Source organism: Gossypium hirsutum, chromosome A07 (genome assembly GCF_007990345.1).
Source record: "Gossypium hirsutum isolate 1008001.06 chromosome A07, Gossypium_hirsutum_v2.1, whole genome shotgun sequence".
Classification (NCBI taxonomy): domain Eukaryota; kingdom Viridiplantae; phylum Streptophyta; class Magnoliopsida; order Malvales; family Malvaceae; genus Gossypium; species Gossypium hirsutum.
In genome coordinates, this window is record NC_053430.1 from 1673003 (window position 1) to 1692323 (window position 19321).

At 30.5% G+C, this 19321-nt stretch overlaps 2 protein-coding genes across 2 annotated transcripts; one reads left to right on the forward strand and one right to left on the reverse strand.

Annotated features, from left to right (window-relative positions):
* The first annotated feature begins 269 nt into the window (after positions 1–269).
* On the forward strand, positions 270–2446 carry LOC107929871 (transcription factor MYB1). Its single transcript, XM_016861404.2, has 3 exons — positions 270–499; positions 694–823; positions 1818–2446. The coding sequence occupies exons 1-3, from the start codon at positions 367–369 to the stop codon at positions 2317–2319; spliced, it is 765 nt and encodes a 254-aa protein (XP_016716893.1). The 5' UTR covers positions 270–366; the 3' UTR covers positions 2320–2446.
* Positions 2447–11721: 9275 nt separating this feature from the next.
* On the reverse strand, positions 11722–12994 carry LOC121232307 (uncharacterized). The gene is made up of 3 exons (XM_041118046.1): positions 12687–12994; positions 12389–12593; positions 11722–12270 (listed from the first exon to the last, which is right to left on the reverse strand). The coding sequence occupies exons 1-3, from the start codon at positions 12992–12994 to the stop codon at positions 11722–11724; spliced, it is 1062 nt and encodes a 353-aa protein (XP_040973980.1).
* Between the last annotated feature and the right edge of the window lie 6327 nt (positions 12995–19321).

Consider the following 19321-nt stretch of genomic DNA (forward strand, 5'->3'; position numbering starts at 1 on the left):
TTTAAAGCTATTTCATCAACAACGATTTTAACAGTCTAGGGACTTAAATGAAAACTTTTAAATAGTTCAGTGACTATTTTGTAACTTTTTAAAGTTGAATAACTAAAACATAGATTTACTAATAGTTCAATAACCTCGAGTGCAGTTTGCCCTTTTTTTTTACTCAATAATTCAGAGTACCTGGGGTTCCTTTATACATGCAAACATCAACCCCCAGTATACGGTGTTACGTATAAGTAGTTTAAACGGCTTCCCTATATAAATACCCCATAAATCACCAGAAAATGACGTCCACCTACAATTATAATAATAAGAAGAAGAAATCCAGTACTCAAAGAGAGAGCGACTGTGTGTCTGTGTAAAAATATGGGGAGGAGGCCTTGCTGTGCCAAAGAAGGGCTAAACAAAGGAGCATGGACTGCAAATGAAGACCAAATCCTCAAAAACTACATCACCATCCATGGTGAAGGCAAATGGAGAGACCTTCCTCAAAAAGCTGGTATAGTCCTGCTAAATTTCACGGAAAATATACTTATTATTCTGTTTGAGCTGAGGAAGATCCTAAACTGGACAAAGCTCTTCTAGTATTGTTTTTCTGTCTATAATATACCAACTCGAAACTTTGATAGAATAGCATTGACCCAAGCTTTTGTATGATTTCGGAGTTTAATTTGTAACTTGATATATATATAGGGTTGAAGAGATGTGGGAAGAGTTGCCGGCTCCGGTGGCTGAATTACTTGAGGCCGGACATTAAGAGAGGGAACATCTCTATTGAAGAAGAAGAGCTCATTATTAGACTACACAAGCTCCTTGGTAACAGGTAAACTTCACTTTTCTTCTCTCTTTTGGTCAAATTTGGGTTTTAGTGACTCTACTTTGCTCTAATTTGAGATTTAATCTTAGTACCTTAATTTGGTATAATATGGTTAAAAAGTTGATATGGATTTTTCTTAAAAATTTCTCTTTCAATTAATCATGCTACTTGGATTTTTTAGGCATATATTTCACTTTGTTTTACGGTCAATATTCGAGGCGGTTTCCAACGTTCTTACTCTCTTCTTGAGAGTTTATATGAGTTTTTCTTAAAAGCATACCTTTCACCTCATCATGCTACTTGGATTTTTGTGTGTTGGGAAGCATGTTTTAAGGAAAAATATGTTAAAATAATTTGAGCATAATCGAAGGATTAAAATTATAATTTAACCTTTCATCTATTGCTTTTAAGATTAATGAAATCAAAATTAATATATTGTTAAAGTGTGCGAAAGATATTGATGATCTGTAATCATTGTTGGCTACTTAGTACATTTAAGAAATCTGATTTACTTTTCCCCCCTTAAAGATCCTTTTCATGAACCTTTGATGTCAAAATTCTCAATTATTGTTGTTTTAATGGCTAAACCACAATTTTCTGTGGTTAAAATGAAGAAAAAACAAAGGGAAAGCCTGACCCACCAAAAATCCCATCTTGTGACTTTGAATTTCATTTCAAAAGGACCAACGTTAATTTGCTACGGATTGGAATCCTAATTAAATACTTAATTAGAATTAGTTTAAAATTTGACTCATAGTTTAGTGACTTTTAGTGAAATTAACCCATGAGTATCTTTCCAATAGATCCTTTTGACAGCTATTCCGTGAACTTCTTTCTATTAGAGTGATAGTGATAGTAGTAGTTAACTCTTTTCTAAACTTCAAAACGTGAACTTTAAGTATTAATTCAAAATTCAACTAATAATTCAGGGACTTCTGGTGAATTAACCCATTCAATAAATAAAGCCAAAAAGCTAAAAATATTTGTGTTTTCTTTTTAGGTGGTCTCTGATTGCTGGAAGATTACCGGGGCGAACAGACAATGAAATAAAGAACTATTGGAACACAAATTTAAGCAAAAGGATGCAAGGCCAAAAAAGGAATATTTCTCCAAATACCCCCCAAGTTTCTTCTCACAATGTGATTAGGACCAAAGCAGTGAAGTGCACCAAGGCCGTCAATGTTGATACTTTAGACCCCAAATCCGAAACTCTAGTCAACAGTCCTAGTGAGACCCCTTCTTCTTCAGCCATCAATGAGGATAATACTAACAACAATTCCATGGATTTCTTGGTCGATTTCGATATCAATGAACTTCTCGCATTCGAATACAACGCGATCCCGGAGTTGTATCGAACCCAAAACGGCGGTGATAAAATGGGCAATAATGTGGCGGACAACGGGGAGTACAGTCATGGTACCGAGTTTTGTCAGGCAGGTGAACACTTGGATCTTCGAGGTCTAGAATCTTATTTGAATCTTGAAGATGAATGGATCAACTAATTAATAATCCAAAGTTTGTAATTTGTTGTAATAAGATTTGACTGTTAGGTTTGTTAGTGTTAGAATCATATTGTATCCTATAAATATCTATGAGAAATAGCAATAAAATATGGGTCTATTTTTGTAATTTCACTTTATATTTAAAAATTAATAATTAAAGCTAAGTTAGATTATTTTTACGGAAAAATACTAATGATTGCATTTAGTACAGAAATTAAATCTCAAATTTTACCAAAACATAAGTATCAAACTGTTTATTCGATTGAAATTAAACTATTTTTGTTATGATAAGCAAAAATATAGGCCTGAAAAATAGGTTTGAGCAAAAAATAAGACACGTTTAGAAAATGGGCTAGGTCTTGAGTAATATTTTCTTTGCCCAGATCGGGCCCGACCTGAATTTGATATAAAATTTTTTTGTTGTTTTGCTGTTGTTTTCCCACTTTTTACTACTATTTTGTTACCATTTCACTATTATGTTGCTACTATTTTGTTGTTAATGTTTGAATATTGTATTACACTTATTTTATTGTTAATTTTGCTACTATTTTAAAGGTATTTGCTTGTTAAGTTACTAATTTTAGTATTATGTAAGTAAAAAAAATCATTTTGTTGGGAAACATTTATTTTAATATTTTTAGTATATTTGGTGTATTATATATTTTTTAAAATTTATATAAATAAATTAAAAAATTAATATGGGTACACCAGGTCGGGCTTGGACAAAAATTTAAGCCCATTTTTTTGGCCAGGTAGGATCTCAATCAGGCCTAAAATTTTGTTAGAACCAACTTTACACATGGACAACTCTATTTGCATCCAACATCCTTAAATTATAGGTTAAATTCTAAATTTGTCTCTAAATTTTAAAAAGTTTTAACTAATTTTCAAACTATCAATATCGTTTGAAATAGGTCCTTCCACTAGTCATTTTGTTAACTTTTTCATAACGGTATGTATCACCACTTAATTGTATCTTTTATCGACTAGATATTAACAAGTTTATAAAATCTGGATCGAATTAGTCTGTTAAACCAATTGATTTAAAAATAAGAGGTTGTAGGCATATAAATCAAAAATTAAAAATAAATGATTAAAAAGTGCCCCAAAAAAGGGTTTTTTATGTTTCACTTTTATCTTTGTTTTTTTTATTTTTTTCCTTAAATCATCTAATTTTTAATATTTTTAAAACATTAATCATTATTAATTTTCATTATAAATAATTACATCATTAAATTGAATCGATTAAATAAAAAAATTAAAAATTCAACAAAGATGTGACTCTTAACATCAATTCAAATTATTTTTTATTTATAATTAAATAATCGAATAAAAAATTGAATTGATTAAATTAAAAATTAAAAATTCAACCAAAATACTTTTAATATAATTCAAAAAAGAAATAGAAAATATCACTCAGTCCAAAATTAGAATATCAAATCTATTAATTATATTTTTTCTAACCCTTAACTTTCTGAAAAAATTGAATTATTTGAACATGATGCCAAACTAGGGTTTACTAATAATGTAGAAAAAACCTGTCCCAAAAGCTACGCATGAATGAATAGTATCATTCTGCCTCTTATATCATGTTTAGTCACCTATGCTACCCCCACTACTCTTTTCTCTTGGCATTTAGTGGTGTAGAATAGTTGGATTCAGTTAAAAAGTTTTCCAAAATCAATCAAAGTTTTTGTTTTTTTAAAGAAAAATCATATTAACTTAAAAGTATTTTGTCGAAGTCGAAATATAAAATCTCAACTCGATTTGAGAACGATATTGATTCATTGAGGGGGCCATTAGCTTTAAACAAACAATATTTCTAAGGCTTTTTTTAAAGGGAGCATTTGTCCTCCCATCATTGGTCTGTATATATTATCATTCTACTTGCATGGACGAATCTATAAATATTTTAAGGGGTAGAATTGAATTACGAATTTTCGAGAGGTTAAAATGTATTTTTATCATGTATTAATTTGTGTTTTTTAAAAAATTAAATTTTTTATTTTTTTATTTTGGGAGTCAAAATATAATTTTACTATATATATATACATTCATCTTTATTATTTATGAAATGATTGAATGACAATTGTTCCGTTTGTGAGGGTCAGGGTCCTACCTCCCACTATATTCGCCGCTATCTACCTGTTGTTAGTGTTCTTCAAGCTCATATGAATGTCTTCAGAGGCGAAGTGAAAAAAAAAATAGAGGTCGAAATTAAATTATGAAATTTTATAGAAATCAAAATACAATTTTATAAATTTATAATTTTTAAAAATATTAAATCATAAATTTATTATTTTCGAGGAAATAAAATAAATATTTATCATGTATTAAGTTAAAACATTACAACTTTGAGAAGAACTAAAATATAAAATTTTCCATTTTTAAGGGTAGGGAGCAAGGCCCCGGTTTGGGCCTCCCTTTGTTGTTTTGCCTTCCATTTAACATGAAATATGAGAATACATTCTCCAAATACTACATTTAATTTTAAGATCTAGTCCTTATATATTTTAATTTGAGACAATTTGATATTTTCATTATTATTAATGTTATGCTTTGATCCAAACCACTAATACTATTAAAAATTCATTAACCCATTTAATTATATAATAAACACAGTTGGTAAAAGTGAAGGTTTTGGATTCTAAATATCTGAGTTCGAGATTTATTATGGATAATTATACGTGTGAGTCTTCAAATTCTACTAGATTATTTTTCTACTATGATCACATTATAATAATTTCAAATTTTAATGACGAGAATTTCAAATAAACTTCATTATTTAGTGTGTATATATATATTAAAAATTCAAACTGCTGGTGCATCGATTTGAGGCATTTTAATTTCTTTCTATATTTGATTTCATTTTCATTCGAATAGCAATTGCCATGGGAAACGAGGCCACTAATATTGTAAGTAATAGAATTGACAACCCAAATTTCCCCCTTTATCTTGTAAAAAAAAAAATAGTGCAGAATTAAGCTGAGTTTCTTGTTTCATCATAAAAATGCATGTTAATTAGTGGGAAATTGTTAAAAAGATAAATAGAAAACTATAATTTTCTAATAAGAAATTCATTTTCTAGATAGGGATAATGTTAGAAAATTGTTTTAATTATTGAGAATCAAAATGAAATTTTACCATTATACTATTATGTAATTTCATAAAAATTTCAAAGTCATAAATGACAAATCTACCATTTCAGGGTGGACCAAGGCCACTGTCTTTCTCTTTTACCTTCTTATTTGTTCTAAATTGTCTTTTTCCAAATAAAAAAATTTCGATTTTCTAAGATGTAAGATAACAGAAAATCTTGAAGATGTTGAAATCCGAAGTCATATTGAATTTTGTTAAAAATAAGTGCATGAATCAAGTGAATTGAAATAAAACTCAGATTATTTTGTTTATGGTAAATTTTAAATTTGTTTGTTATTTGTTTAAAATAATTATATGAATTAAGTAAATAAACTTAGATAATTTGGGTAGGTTGAGTCTTACTCTTAGCTTAATTAATATGGGCACTATCTATACAAGAGGACGTGGATTTTAGTGTGCTAAAACGTATTATCCTTTTATTTATGAGTTGGGGAGGAATTATAAATAATTTTTGAAAGATGTAAAATATAGGAGGAAAAAAAGAGAAACTCATTTAAAGGTTTAGAAAATATGTAGGGATGGATTTGGTAGCCAGCCAACCTCCCAAACTTAATTACAACATGTCATTTCAGTGCATATAATAATTGAATCCAAGTCATTAATTGTAACGTCCCCCTACCCGAGACCGTCGCCGGAGTCGAGCAGGAGACATTACAAAATTTATCTTAGCACTTAAACAGTTTTCGTAGTAAACTATCTATCTGCGTCATGGTCGCAAAAAAAATCATATCTCAAGTTACGAAACTCGAAATCTAATTCCGTAAATTTTCCCTGAAACTAGACTCATATATCTACTTACTAATTTTTTTCTAGAATTTTTGGTCAGGCCAATTAGTACAGTTTATTAGAAAAAGTCTCCCCTATTTCAGGGTTCGGCTACTCTGACCCTTGTGCACTACGAATCAAATTTCTTCCTGTACAGAAATCCAATGACTATGCCATTTGTTTCAATTAAAAATATACTCAATAAAGAATCCATACAAATGAAGTTTGAGTCCTAATTCTTAATACACAATTTATGGTGAATTTCTAAAATCAGAATAGGGAATCCAGAAATTGTTCTAACCCTGTTTCACCAAAACGTAAATATCTCATAAAATACAACTCTTTTACCTATTTTATTTCTTCCATATAAAAATAGATTCATTAAGTTTCAATTAAAAATTTTATTCATTATCTAATTCACTTTATACTATTTTTGGTATATTTTCAAAGTTGGACTACCGCTACTGTCTAAATCTGTTTTAGTATAAAATATTGATAACTAAGTTTATAACATCTTCATTTCTTCTCTCTACAATATTTACCAACACTTCCTCTTATTACTCTTCACTAACATATCAAAACATACCATACTTAAGGTTTTGGTAACATTTACAAAACATACCAAAATATCACTTAACAACTTAGATACTTTCAAAATGACCAAAAGACATCCTAGGTATAATGCCAATTTCCAAAAAGATAGAAACTTCACCAATTTGAGTTTGGGGATCGGCTTGTATGCTGAGTCCTTATACTTTTGTACCTAGCCTGCGCACGGAAACAAACCGTACGCTGAGAATACTCTCAGTGGTATTTCTATAAACAATAGCTTAATCAACTTTAAAACATGGTAATTCAAACACATTATTGCTACTATTCAATATCAATCAGTACTTTAATAACCTTTACTTTATTTACCCTTATTAACATAACTCGGACACTGACGGATACACGGATCCAACCCACACTCCGGGATAAGCACATAATGCTTCATCGGAATAAATCCGGAACTTTAACATTATAGTACACAAAGTACTTCATCGGAACAAATCCGAAACTTTAACAGTAGTCGACACATAGTGTCTCATCGACTCAATGTCGGAATATCTCAATACTTCCAATTCCTATGACATGTCAACTATATCCGACTAGTCCGACACTGTTAATAGGGTATTCAAAATCACATTCATTTCAATATGGTAAAAATACTTACCTCATTCACATTTTCATACAATATAAATATCAAATATAGCAATAACGATTAAGCTCGGTTTATAGAAATACAAACCACTATTTATCGAACTTAATCGATATATTCGTTCACTTTCTCTTTTCCCTTCTTTGATGACATATCCGGTGCTACGTTTGCTACTAACAATCATACAATTAAAAATCATCAATATATTAATTCATAAAACACATTTTCACTTTCTACCAAACTTTTACAAAAATTCCAATTTCGTCCTGTTTCCATTACTAATCTATTTTTCTTTAACTTAAGCTTCATATTCTCTTTTAATCAACTCATTAACAATTTCTAACTCATAAAATTCATTATAAAACATAAATTTTGAGCTCTATTCAACTTAGTCCCTATTTAAACCTAACTTAGAAATTCCTTTAACTAATCACTTCTAACTTTAATTTCTATCAATTTAACCCATAAAACCTCAATTTATTCAACTAAATCAATATCTAAAAATTCTCTATTTTTCTTCATTTTAACCTCATACATGTAGAACTTTGAATTAGGCATCCATAAACATAAAAATCATAAGAAAAATGAGCTAAAACAACTTACCAATCAAACTTTAGGGCCTTAATCCTCAAATTTCCCTTTTTTTATTTATTTATTTCTTTCTTCTTTCTTTCACGTTTGCTCTCTGTTAGTCTTTCTATCTTCTTTTTCTATTTTATCAATTTTACTTATTATACTATTATTAACCTATAATAAATATAAAACTAACATGTGTAATAGCTATAACATAAAATATCTTATAGCTATTACACATATATACCAACTATTACACACGTTATTCAATATTAACACACACATGGCACTTAGGGTCTAATTACTAGATTAGTCCCCTTTACTTCTTTAATCTATAATTAAACTTTTATTCCTTATGCAATTTAGCCCTTTAAACTAAATTCAAGCTACTTCACTTAATTAAACACTAAATAACCATTCAACTATAATTCATAAATATTTCTAATAAATATTCATGAATAAATTTCACGGAAACAGTACTCAAGACTCAATTTCTGATACCGTAACTTTCGGTTCATTACAATTCTCTCCCCCTTAATAAATTTCGTCCTCGAAATTTACCTGAAAAGAGATAGGGGTATTGAGATCTCATCGTTTCTTCCGGTTTCCACGTAGCTTCTTCAACACTGTGACTTCGCCATAGCACTTTTACTAAAGGAATACATTTATTACATAATTCTTTTACCTCTCGTGCTAGAATCTCAACTGGTTCTTCTTCATACGATAAGTCAGGTCGAATCTCTACATTCTCGGTCGTAATAACATGTGAAGGATCCGATCGATATCTTCTTAGCATAGAAACATAGAAGACATCGTGCATTTTCTGTAGTTCAGGATGTAAGGCCAATCGATACGCTACTGGTCCAATTCTCTCAATAACTTCGTAAGGCCCAATAAAACGAGGACTTAATTTTCCTTTTTGACCAAATCTTAGAATTTTCTTCCAAGGTGAAACCTTTAAAAATACTTTATCCCCGACTGAGTATTCAATATCCCGTCGTTTCAAATCTGCATACGATTTCTATCTATCAAAAGCAGTTTTTAATCTTTCCCGAATTTTCTTAACTGTACTTTCCGTCTCTTGAACCAATTCAGGTCTAATCATCTTCTTCTCATTCAGTTCTGTCCAACATACGGGTGATCGGCATTTTCGTCCATACAAAGCCTCATACGGTGCCATCTGTATACTTGACTGGAAACTATTATTATACACAAATTCAGCTAATGACAAATAATATTCCCAATTAGACTCAAAATCAATCATACAGGCTCGAAGCATATCTTCTTAAATTTGTATTACCCGTTCAGACTGACCATCAGTCTGTGGATGAAAAGCTGTACTAAAGTGAAGTCGAGTACCGAAAGATTCATGTAATTGCTTCCAAAACCTTGACGTAAACCTTGGATCTCTGTCAGAAATTATTGATTTTGGAATACCATGTAATCTAATCATTTCCTGAACATAAACCTCAGCAAGTTTCTTTAACGACCAATCGGTTCTCACAGCTAAGAAATGAGCTGACTTCGTAAGTCGATCAACTATTACCCAGATAGCATTCTTTTTACTTGTAGACATCGGTAATCCCGTCACAAAGTCCATCGTTATTCGGTCCCATTTCCATTCAGGAATATTGATGGGTTGAAGTAATCCCGATGGAACTTGATGTTCTGCCTTCACTCGTTGACAAGTCAAACACTTTGCCACATATTCAGTTATATCCTTTTTCATTCCCGACCACCAATACAATTCACGCAAATCACGATACATTTTCATACCTCCAGGATGAAATGCAAATGGACTATTATGAGCTTCTCGAAGAATTAACTCTTTCAACTCAGAATTATTCGGAATGCAAAGTCGATTCTGAAATCTTAGACAGCCATTTCCATCAATGCTAAAATTTTCTGTTGTACCATTCCGAATCATCTCTCTTTTCTTTAACAACTTATCATCTTTTAATTGTGCTGATCTGATTCGATCAAACATTACTGGCTTTATTCTTAATTCAGTCAAAAGGCTTCCATCTTCAGTGATACTAAGTTGTGCAAACATTACTCGTAATTCAATCGCAGCTTTTCTACTCAGTGCGTCGGCTACTACATTAGCCTTCCCTGGATGATAGACTATGACACAATCATAGTCTTTTAGAAGCTCTATCCAACGCCTTTGTCTCAGATTCAATTCTTTTTGCGAAAGTAAATACTTCAAACTTTTATGATCCGTATAAACATAGCACTTTTCACCATAAAGATAGTGCCTCCAAATCTTCAAGGTAAAAATTACAGCTGCTAATTCTAAATCATGAGTTGGATAGTTGCGTTCATGCGGTTTCAGTTGCCGTGAAGCATAAGCAATGACTTTCCCGTTTTGCATCAGTACACATCCCAGTCCACTCAATGAAGCATCACTGTACACTACAAAATCTCTTTCTGATTCTGGTAAAGTCAACACCGGTGCCTCTGTTAACATTCGTTTTAATGCTTCAAAACTTTTCTGACATTGCTCATTCCAAACAAATGAAATATTCTTCTGTAGTAGCTTGGTCATCGGTAAGGCTATCTTTGAAAATCCGTTGACGAATCTTCGATAGTAACCAGCTAATCCGAGAAAACTTCGTACCTCTGATACATTCTTAGGAACTTTCCACTGAATAACTGCTTCAATCTTCTTTGGATCGACTCTAATTCTATCCGCTGATACGACATGACCAAGAAACACAACTTCTGATAATTAGAATTCACACTTGCTCAATTTTCTGTATAATTGTTTTTCCCGTAGTATTTGCAAAACAATCTGGAGATGTTGCTCATGATCTTTTTCTGACTTGGAATACACCAAAATATCGTCGATAAAAACTACTACGAACTGATCCAAGTATGGCTGAAAAATCTGATTAATAAGATCCATAAAAGCAGCAGGGGCATTTGTCAGTCCAAATGGCATCACTAAAAATATATAATGCCCATACCTCGTACGGAATGTCGTCTTCAATATGTCGCACTATTTTACTTTCAAGTGATAGTATCCGGACCTCAGATCAATCTTTGAAAATACGGAAGCTCCTTTCAGTTGATCAAACAAATCATCTATTCGGGGAAGTGGATACTTGTTCTTGACAGTCACTTTGTTGAGTTGTCGATAATCAATGCACAACCGCATCGACCCATCTTTCTTCTTAACAAATAACATTGGAGCTCCCCATGGTGATGTACTAGGTCGTATAAAACCTCTGTCCAATAAGTCTTGTAACTGTACTTTTAATTCCTTTAGCTCAGTAGGTACTATACGGTACGGAGGTATCGATACCAGATCTGTACCTGGTAGGCTTCAATCACAAATTCTACCTCTCGATCATGGGGTAATCCAAGTAATTCCTCAGGGAATACATCAGAAAATTCAAATACAGTCTGAATTTTACTACACTGACTTTCAACTGAATCCGAATTAATCACATATGCTAAGAAAGCATTACAACCTCGATGAAGAAGCTTGCTAGCTTTAATGACCGAAACAATACGAATTGATCCATTAGTCCAAATACCATTTACTTCAATTCTATCTTCACTTTCATTCTGAACAATAAACTTCTTCTTATAACAGTCTAAAATCACTCCATGTTCTGATAACCAGTCCATTCCCAAAATAACATCAAAGTCGCCAAATGGCATAATCAACAGATTAACAGGGAATATTCTATCTTGAATCATTACAAACATCTTCGACATATATGGTTCACTAAAGTAGTTTGTCCCAGCGGACTAGACACTTCTATCATAACTATAGACAATTCAGACTCTAATTTTTTTGTCTCAACTACTTTCGTATTAACATATGAATGTGATGACCCAGGGTCTATTAAAGCATAAACGGGTGCTGAATTTAATAAGAATATACATGTCACCACATCGTGAGCATTTTTCTCTTCTCGAGTCCTCACAACATACACTCGAGCTGGAGCTCTAGCTTCAGATTGTTGTGTAGCACTCTCACTAGTTCTTCTAGTACCACCTCTAGCAAACGAACTACTTCGGCTTGATCCCCGGCTTCTAGAAGCAAATTCAGATTCTTGCACTACTGTCGGTGTTGTTCCAGATATCTTTGGGCAATCTTTAATAAAGTGATTGGTAGCTCCACAACGGAAACAACCTCCAGTCAACTTTCTACACTCCTCTTTGTGTCGGTTTCCACAATGCTCACATATTGGAATTTCAGTATTCTGAACTGGACTTCGGATACTGCCAGTAGACACAGTAGTCTGGAGAATATTCAGACTGTATTTGAATTACCTCATGATCACTCCTTTCCGATCGAGAACTAAATCTCTAATTACCTCATGATTCCTTTGACCGCTTAGGCTGCGGACTTGAACTAACCATTCCGGGACGTTTTTCAGTCGAACGAGCAACTTCAGACTTTTTATCCCTTCTGAGAATTTGTTCAATCATCTTAGCTCTTTCCATTAAATCCGCAAACTCAGTGATTCTAAGAGGCATCAACTGTAGTCTAAATTCATCACGTAATCCTCTTAAAAATATTTTACATTGGTCGGCTTCAGTCGGTACAAACTCAGTGGCATATCTGCTCAATCTCAGAAATTCTCATTCATAATCCACTATGAGCATCTCACTTTGTTTCAGTGTTAAGAACTCTTGTCTTTTGTCCTCTATGTACATTTCTCCAAAATACTTCTTTTGAAACTCTTTTTGAAAGAAGTCCCAACTTATCTGTTCCTCATGTACATTCTGAATCACTGATTCCCACCATACGAAAGCTTCATCTTGCAGTAATGAGACAACACACACTAAGCTTTCTTGTGGTGTACATTCAAGTTGCTTCAGAACTCTTTTTTTAGTCTTTAACCAATTTTCAGCAATAGTCGAATCAATTCCTTTCGCACCCAAAAATTCTATAGCTCCATATTTTCTCAATTCTTTAATTGGAGCTCTTCGGGTAATAGGGATAGAGGACGTAGCAGGCATAGTTCTTACCGCTTTTTGAAGGGCGTTGGCGATTATTCTAAAGACTTCAGTATTATCACTTCCAACATTCGGTTGATTTCCTACTGGATTCACACTTGGAGTTGCAGACTCATTTCATTCACATTATACGGTTTATCATTGTCGTAACCATTTTTTTGGAAAAGCGGGAATCGACTTAGATTTTTGGAAATGAAAACGAATAGAAGAGTCGCCACCAATCTTTTTTTAATGAGGTGTGATCGGATCACCTTAAATTAATCATTTTAATAAAAGTTAAGATTTACTAAAACGATAATTTTTTTGTCTACGAAAATCAGAAAATGAGTTCGGGAGTCGGTTACGCACAAAGAAGGATTAGCACCCTCGATACGCCCAAAATTGGTACCTAGTTGATTAATTAGTGTCTTAGTATCGAAAATTTAAAAACTTGAAAGAATTCAAAATACGATCCCTCTTTGTAAAGAAAATGCTCAAATGTTAAAGACCTTCTCGTCTCACAATATAAAATGTCACATCCAGTAAGTTAAGACACGACATCTTGAATTTTCGAGAGCGAGCTTGCCTTTTATATAAAAATTCGTGTATTTCAAAAAGTTATTCAGTTAGTTAAGGTGAACGAGGAAAATCGAAACCCAGTAAGTTAGGGCACGTTTCCTCGAATTCCCGAACACCGAATATTGCCTTTACTTGCAAAAATCTTATTTCGAGGTAACAAAATGCTATACCCGGTAAGTTAGGGCACAACACCTCGTATCTCCGAGAATAAGCATTTTTCAAAACTCATGTCGTGATTTAAAAGAGTATTCCGTTATTTAGGTTAAAGGAGAAAAATCGAAACCCAGTAAGTTAGGGCACGATTGTCTCGAATTACCAAATACGGAATATTACTTTTATGAAAGAATTATTATTGGGTTGGATATAATGATAATAATAATATTAAAGTAAAGTAAATAATAATACTATATATAAAAATATATATATATGTATATAATAGAAATACACACTACTATATAATAATAAATATAGAAATACAAAAAGCAAATATAATAAAAATATTAAATTAAAGTAATAAAAAACAATACTATATATAAATATATATATACATAAAAATATACACTAAAATATAATAATAATAGTAATAGCAAAAATAATAAAAATATGAGTAATATTAATAATATATTAGAATACAAAAGTAAAGTAATAACAATAGGGGTGATAATAATAATAATAATAATACAAACAATAATACATACATATATATATATAATAATAGTAGTCAGAAATAAAAAATAATAGAAGTAACAATAATGATAGTAATAATATAAATAAATATGGAGAGGGCATATATAATATAATAATAATATAAATAATAATATATACATGAGAAATAATAATAATATAAATAATAGTAAAAATAAAAAAATAAAAAAAATAAAACAAAGCTCTCAACTCTCTTTCTCCCTCTTTTCTAAATCCGGCCATTGGCCCGGCTTTGCTTCGGTTACGGACCCCCACGGGCCGCCGTCGGCGCCACCGTACACGGCGGCCGGACCTCAAAAAAATCTTTTTCGGTAATGAAAATATGGGTAAGATTCTTTTATTTTTACTTTCGTATAAAAAAATAAAATAAAATTGAAAAGAAAACAATAAACAAACAAAGAACTGAAGATGAGAATAGACAAAAGAAACCTCTTTTGCTTTGATATTTGATTAATCTCCAAAAACTAGCCTTTTCAAAAAACAAAAAACCGACCATTCTAACATAGTCTTGAATGGCTTTTATAGCAAAATTTTACAAATAAATTTTATAGGCAAGTGGAGTGGTTGGGGTGGTTTAGTGGAGTGGTTTAGTGGAGTGGTTAGAGTGGTTTAGTGGAGTAAAGATATTTGGATTTTAGTGTAATGGCATGTACCTCTAGATTCACATTGACATTCGATTTAGTCCTAGAACTGACTAAACCTAATTAGCTCTGATACCAATCAAGCTTGTAACGTCCCCCTACTCGGGACCGTCACCGGAGTCGAGCAGGAGACATTACAAAACTTATTTTAGCATTTAAACAGTTTTCGTAGTAAACTATCCATCTGCATCACGATCGCAAAAAAAATCATATCTCGAGTTACGAAACCCGAAATCTAATTCCGTAAATTTTTCCTGAAACTAGACTCATATATCTACTTACTAATTTTTTTCTAGAATTTTTGGTCAGGCCAATTAGTACAGTTTATTAGAAAAAGTCTCCCCTGTTTCAGGGTTCGGCTACTCTGACCCTTGTGCACTACGAATCAAATTTCTTCCTGTACAGAAATCCAATGACTATGCCATTTGTTTCAATTAAAAATAGGCTCAATAAGGAATCCATAAAAATAAATTTATGGTGAATTTCTAAAGTCAGAATAGGGAATCCATAAATTGTTCTAACCCTGTTTCACCAAAACGTAAATATCTCATAAAATACAACTCTTTTACCTATTTTATTTCTTCCATATAAAAATAGATTCATTAAGCTTCAATTAAAATTTTTATTCATTATCTAATTCACTTTATACTATTTTTGGTATATTTTCAAAGTTGGACTACCGCTACTGTCTAAATCTGTTTTAGTATAAAATGTTGATAACTAAGTTTATAACATCTTCATTTCTTCTCTCTACAATATTTACCAACACTTCCTCTTATTACTCTTCACTAACATATCAAAACATACCATACTTAAGGTTTTGGTAACATTTACAAAACATACCAAAATATCACTTAACAACTTAGATACTTTCAAAATGACCAAAAGACATCCTAGGTATAATGCCAATTTCCAAAAAGATAGAAACTTCACCAATTTGAGTTTGGGGATCGGCTTGTATGCTGAGTCCTTATACTTTCGTACCTAGCCTGCGCACGGAAACAAACCGTACGCTGAGAATACTCTCAGTAGTATTTCTATAAACAATAGCTTAATCAACTTTAAAACATGGTAATTCAAACACATTATTGCTATTATTCAATATCAATCAGTACTTTAATAACCTTTACTTTATTTACCCTTATTAACATAATTCGGACACTGACTGATACACGGATCCAACCCACACTCCGGGATAAGCACATAGTGCTTCATCGGAATAAATCCGGAACTTTAACATTATAGTACACAAAGTACTTCATCGGAACAAATCCGAAACTTTAACAGTAGTCGACACATAGTGTCTCATCGACTCAATGTCAGAATATCCCAATACTTCCAATTCCTATGACATGTCAACTATATCCGACTAGCCCGACACTGTTAATAGGGTATTCAAAATCACATTCATTTCAATATAGTAAAAATACTTACCTCATTCACATTTTCATACAATATAAATATCAAATATAGGAATAACGATTAAGCTCGGTTTATAGAAATACAAACCACTATTTATCGAATTTAATCGATATCTTCGTTCACTTTCTCTTTTCCCTTATTTGATGACGTATCCGGTGCTACGTTTGCTACTAACAATCATACAATTAAAAATCATCAATATATTAATTCATAAAACACATTTTCACTTTCTACCAAACTTTTACAAAAATTCCAATTTCGTCCTTTTTCCATTACTAATCTTTTTTTCTTTAACTTAAGCTTCATATTCTCTTTTAATCAACTCATTAACAATTTCTAACTCATAAAATTTATTATAGAACATAAATTTTGAGCTCTATTCAACTTAGTCCCTATTTAAACCTATCTTAGAAATTCTTTTAACTAATCACTTCTAACTTCAATTTCTATCAATTTAACCCATAAAACCTCAATTTATTCAACTAAATCAATATCTAAAAATTCTCTATTTTTCTTCATTTTAACCTCATACATGTAGAACTTTGAATTAGGCATCCATAAACATAAAAATCATAAGAAAAATGAGCTAAAACAACTTACCAATCAAACTTTAGGGCCTTAATCCTCAAATTTCCCTTTTTTTTTATTTCTTTCTTTCTTTCTTCTTTCTTTCACGTTTGCTCTCTGTTAGTCTTTCTATCTTCTTTTTCTATTTTATCAATTTTACTTATTATACTATTATTAACCTATAATAAATATAAAACTAACATGTGTAATAGCTATAACATAAAATATCTTATAGCTATTACACATATATACCAACTATTACACACGTTATTCAATATTAACACACACATGGCACTTAGGGTCTAATTACTAGATTAGTCCCCTTTACTTCTTTAATCTATAATTAAACTTTTATTCCTTATGCAATTTAGCCCTTTAAACTAAATTCAAGCTACTTCACTTAATTAAACACTAAATAACCATTCAACTATAATTCATAAATATTTCTAATAAATATTCATGAATAAATTTCACGGAAACAGTACTCAAGACTCAATTTCCGATACCGTAACTTTCGGTTCATTACAATAATAATACCTGAAGTCTAGACTAATTGATTTAAAGTGGATGGTTGAGTTGAATGACTTTAAATTGTTGTTATAACAATTCTAAATTTGTGAATTCCAACGTGTTTAATCATGTAATATTATTTATTTTAAAAATTAGAGATTATTAGTGGGGTGAAGTCTGAAAATTTTTTTAGGGGTCGAAATGAAATTTTATTTTTTTAATAGTTTATATATTTATAATTTTTAAAAGATTAAATTAAATTTTTATAATTTTAAGGGGATTAAAATAAAATTTTACCTTTATTAAATTTAAATTTTTAAAAATTTTTAAAGGGCCAAAATAATAATTTTTCATTTTAAGGGGCAGGCTCTACCAGAACCCTTGAATTCACCTTTGATTATGAGTAGTTTAAATTTTATATCTAAAAAAGAATATTTAAGAGTCAAAATCTACTCTCGTTAAAAAATTAAAAAAAAAAAAGAAGAAGAAGAAGAAGAAGAAGATATCATCGTAACTTTTCACCCAATTAAGCCATTATTGACAAAAAAAGAAATAACCGTTTAAACTTTTACATCAATTGTTACATTTTGTTGACTTGTCAAATGATGAGTCACGTCGATAAGTATTGAAAAAACTTAATAAAAGTAATAAAATTACCAAAAAAAAATATAAGTTATAAAGAACTTAGACACATGAATGTCTAAGTTCATTTGAATCAAGATATCTATTTGTCAAATTTTAGTTTAGATGTGATTTTTTAAAATAATATTGTATATTTTTATAATTTCAAAAACTAATATTTCAATTATTTATTGCTTTTCTTTATTTGAATAACGAATATTATTTCTCAATATATCATTTTTCTCTTTTGACTTGCTTGCTTGGATTCATAAGAGTTTACAAGCCCTAATCTCCTCTGAAATGAAAAGTTTTTTTATTTAAATCATTTTATAATTTATAAAATTTGAAGTTAGTAATAATAAAATTATACTTTGACTCTCCAAAATGATAAAAATTTGATTTAGTTCTTTAAAAATTATAAAAAAAATATAGATTATTAAAATGGTGAAATTATATTTTTACTATTATAAAAATATATAATTTAATTTTGTCTCCTAAAAAATTTTCAGACTTCTCCTCTGGATTCATAATGGATATGAGTATATGTACATAAGATTTTAAAATTATTTGCTTCTTTTAATATTTTTTTAGAGTCAGTTGTACATTTAAAAGGGAGGATGCGCAATGGTTGAGAAATTTACGGGTTCCAAAGGTAAAGGTTGAAATTGATTGTTTAAGTATTGTCAAGTTTCTTTCAAGTAGTGATCATATAGCATCTATCGTAAGACATTTGAATTAGATATTAAATGTGAGTTCATCGTTACTTTTGCAAAGTGCGGTCAAAAATAATTTAAAAAAATGCTGTAAAAATAGTTATTTTAAAAAGTTGAGTTTAAGATTTAAGTGTTTAGTATTGTTGCTAAAAAATACTATTGAGTAATAAAACATTCTATTTTAGACAAGATGTTGTAAAAAAAAAAACATCTAAATGATGCTTAAATTTGTTAACATTATAATAAAAATAATGTATTGTAACTTGTTATTAATATTTTGATATATAAAATATAAATTTAAAATATTTTTTAAGAAAATAATGTTAGTTGTTTGTAAAATTTAATTTCAATATATAAATTATATTATAAATATTAAAATATGATCATTATAAGAGGAATGTGCAATGATTGAAAAAATTACGGGTTCTAAAGGTAGGGGTTGAAATTGATTTAGATATTAAATGCGAGTTTTTTTTTTATTTTTCAAATGCAAACTTTAAAAATTTTAGTTATCGTGGTTGGGATCAAAAATATTTTTTATTTCAAAAATTATTTATTTAGTATTGTTTATGATTTTAAAAGAGCTTTTTAAC

What these genes read in the sequence shown, in the direction of transcription:
- LOC121232307 (XM_041118046.1), bottom strand. Translation starts at nt 12,994, where the DNA reads ATGCCTGCTACGTCCTCTATCCCTATTACCCGAAGAGCTCCAATTAAA. An exon ending in AAGAAGTATTTTGGAGAAAT is followed by an intron (nt 12,594 to 12,686) that starts GTACATAGAGGA and finishes GAGATTGAGCAG; the next exon opens with ATATGCCACTGAGTTTGTAC. An exon ending in CTGAAAAACGTCCCGGAATG is followed by an intron (nt 12,271 to 12,388) that starts GTTAGTTCAAGT and finishes AATATTCTCCAG; the next exon opens with ACTACTGTGTCTACTGGCAG.
- LOC107929871 (XM_016861404.2), top strand. Translation starts at nt 367, where the DNA reads ATGGGGAGGAGGCCTTGCTGTGCCAAAGAAGGGCTAAACAAAGGAGCA. An exon ending in AGACCTTCCTCAAAAAGCTG is followed by an intron (nt 500 to 693) that starts GTATAGTCCTGC and finishes ATATATATATAG; the next exon opens with GGTTGAAGAGATGTGGGAAG. An exon ending in CACAAGCTCCTTGGTAACAG is followed by an intron (nt 824 to 1,817) that starts GTAAACTTCACT and finishes TTTTCTTTTTAG; the next exon opens with GTGGTCTCTGATTGCTGGAA.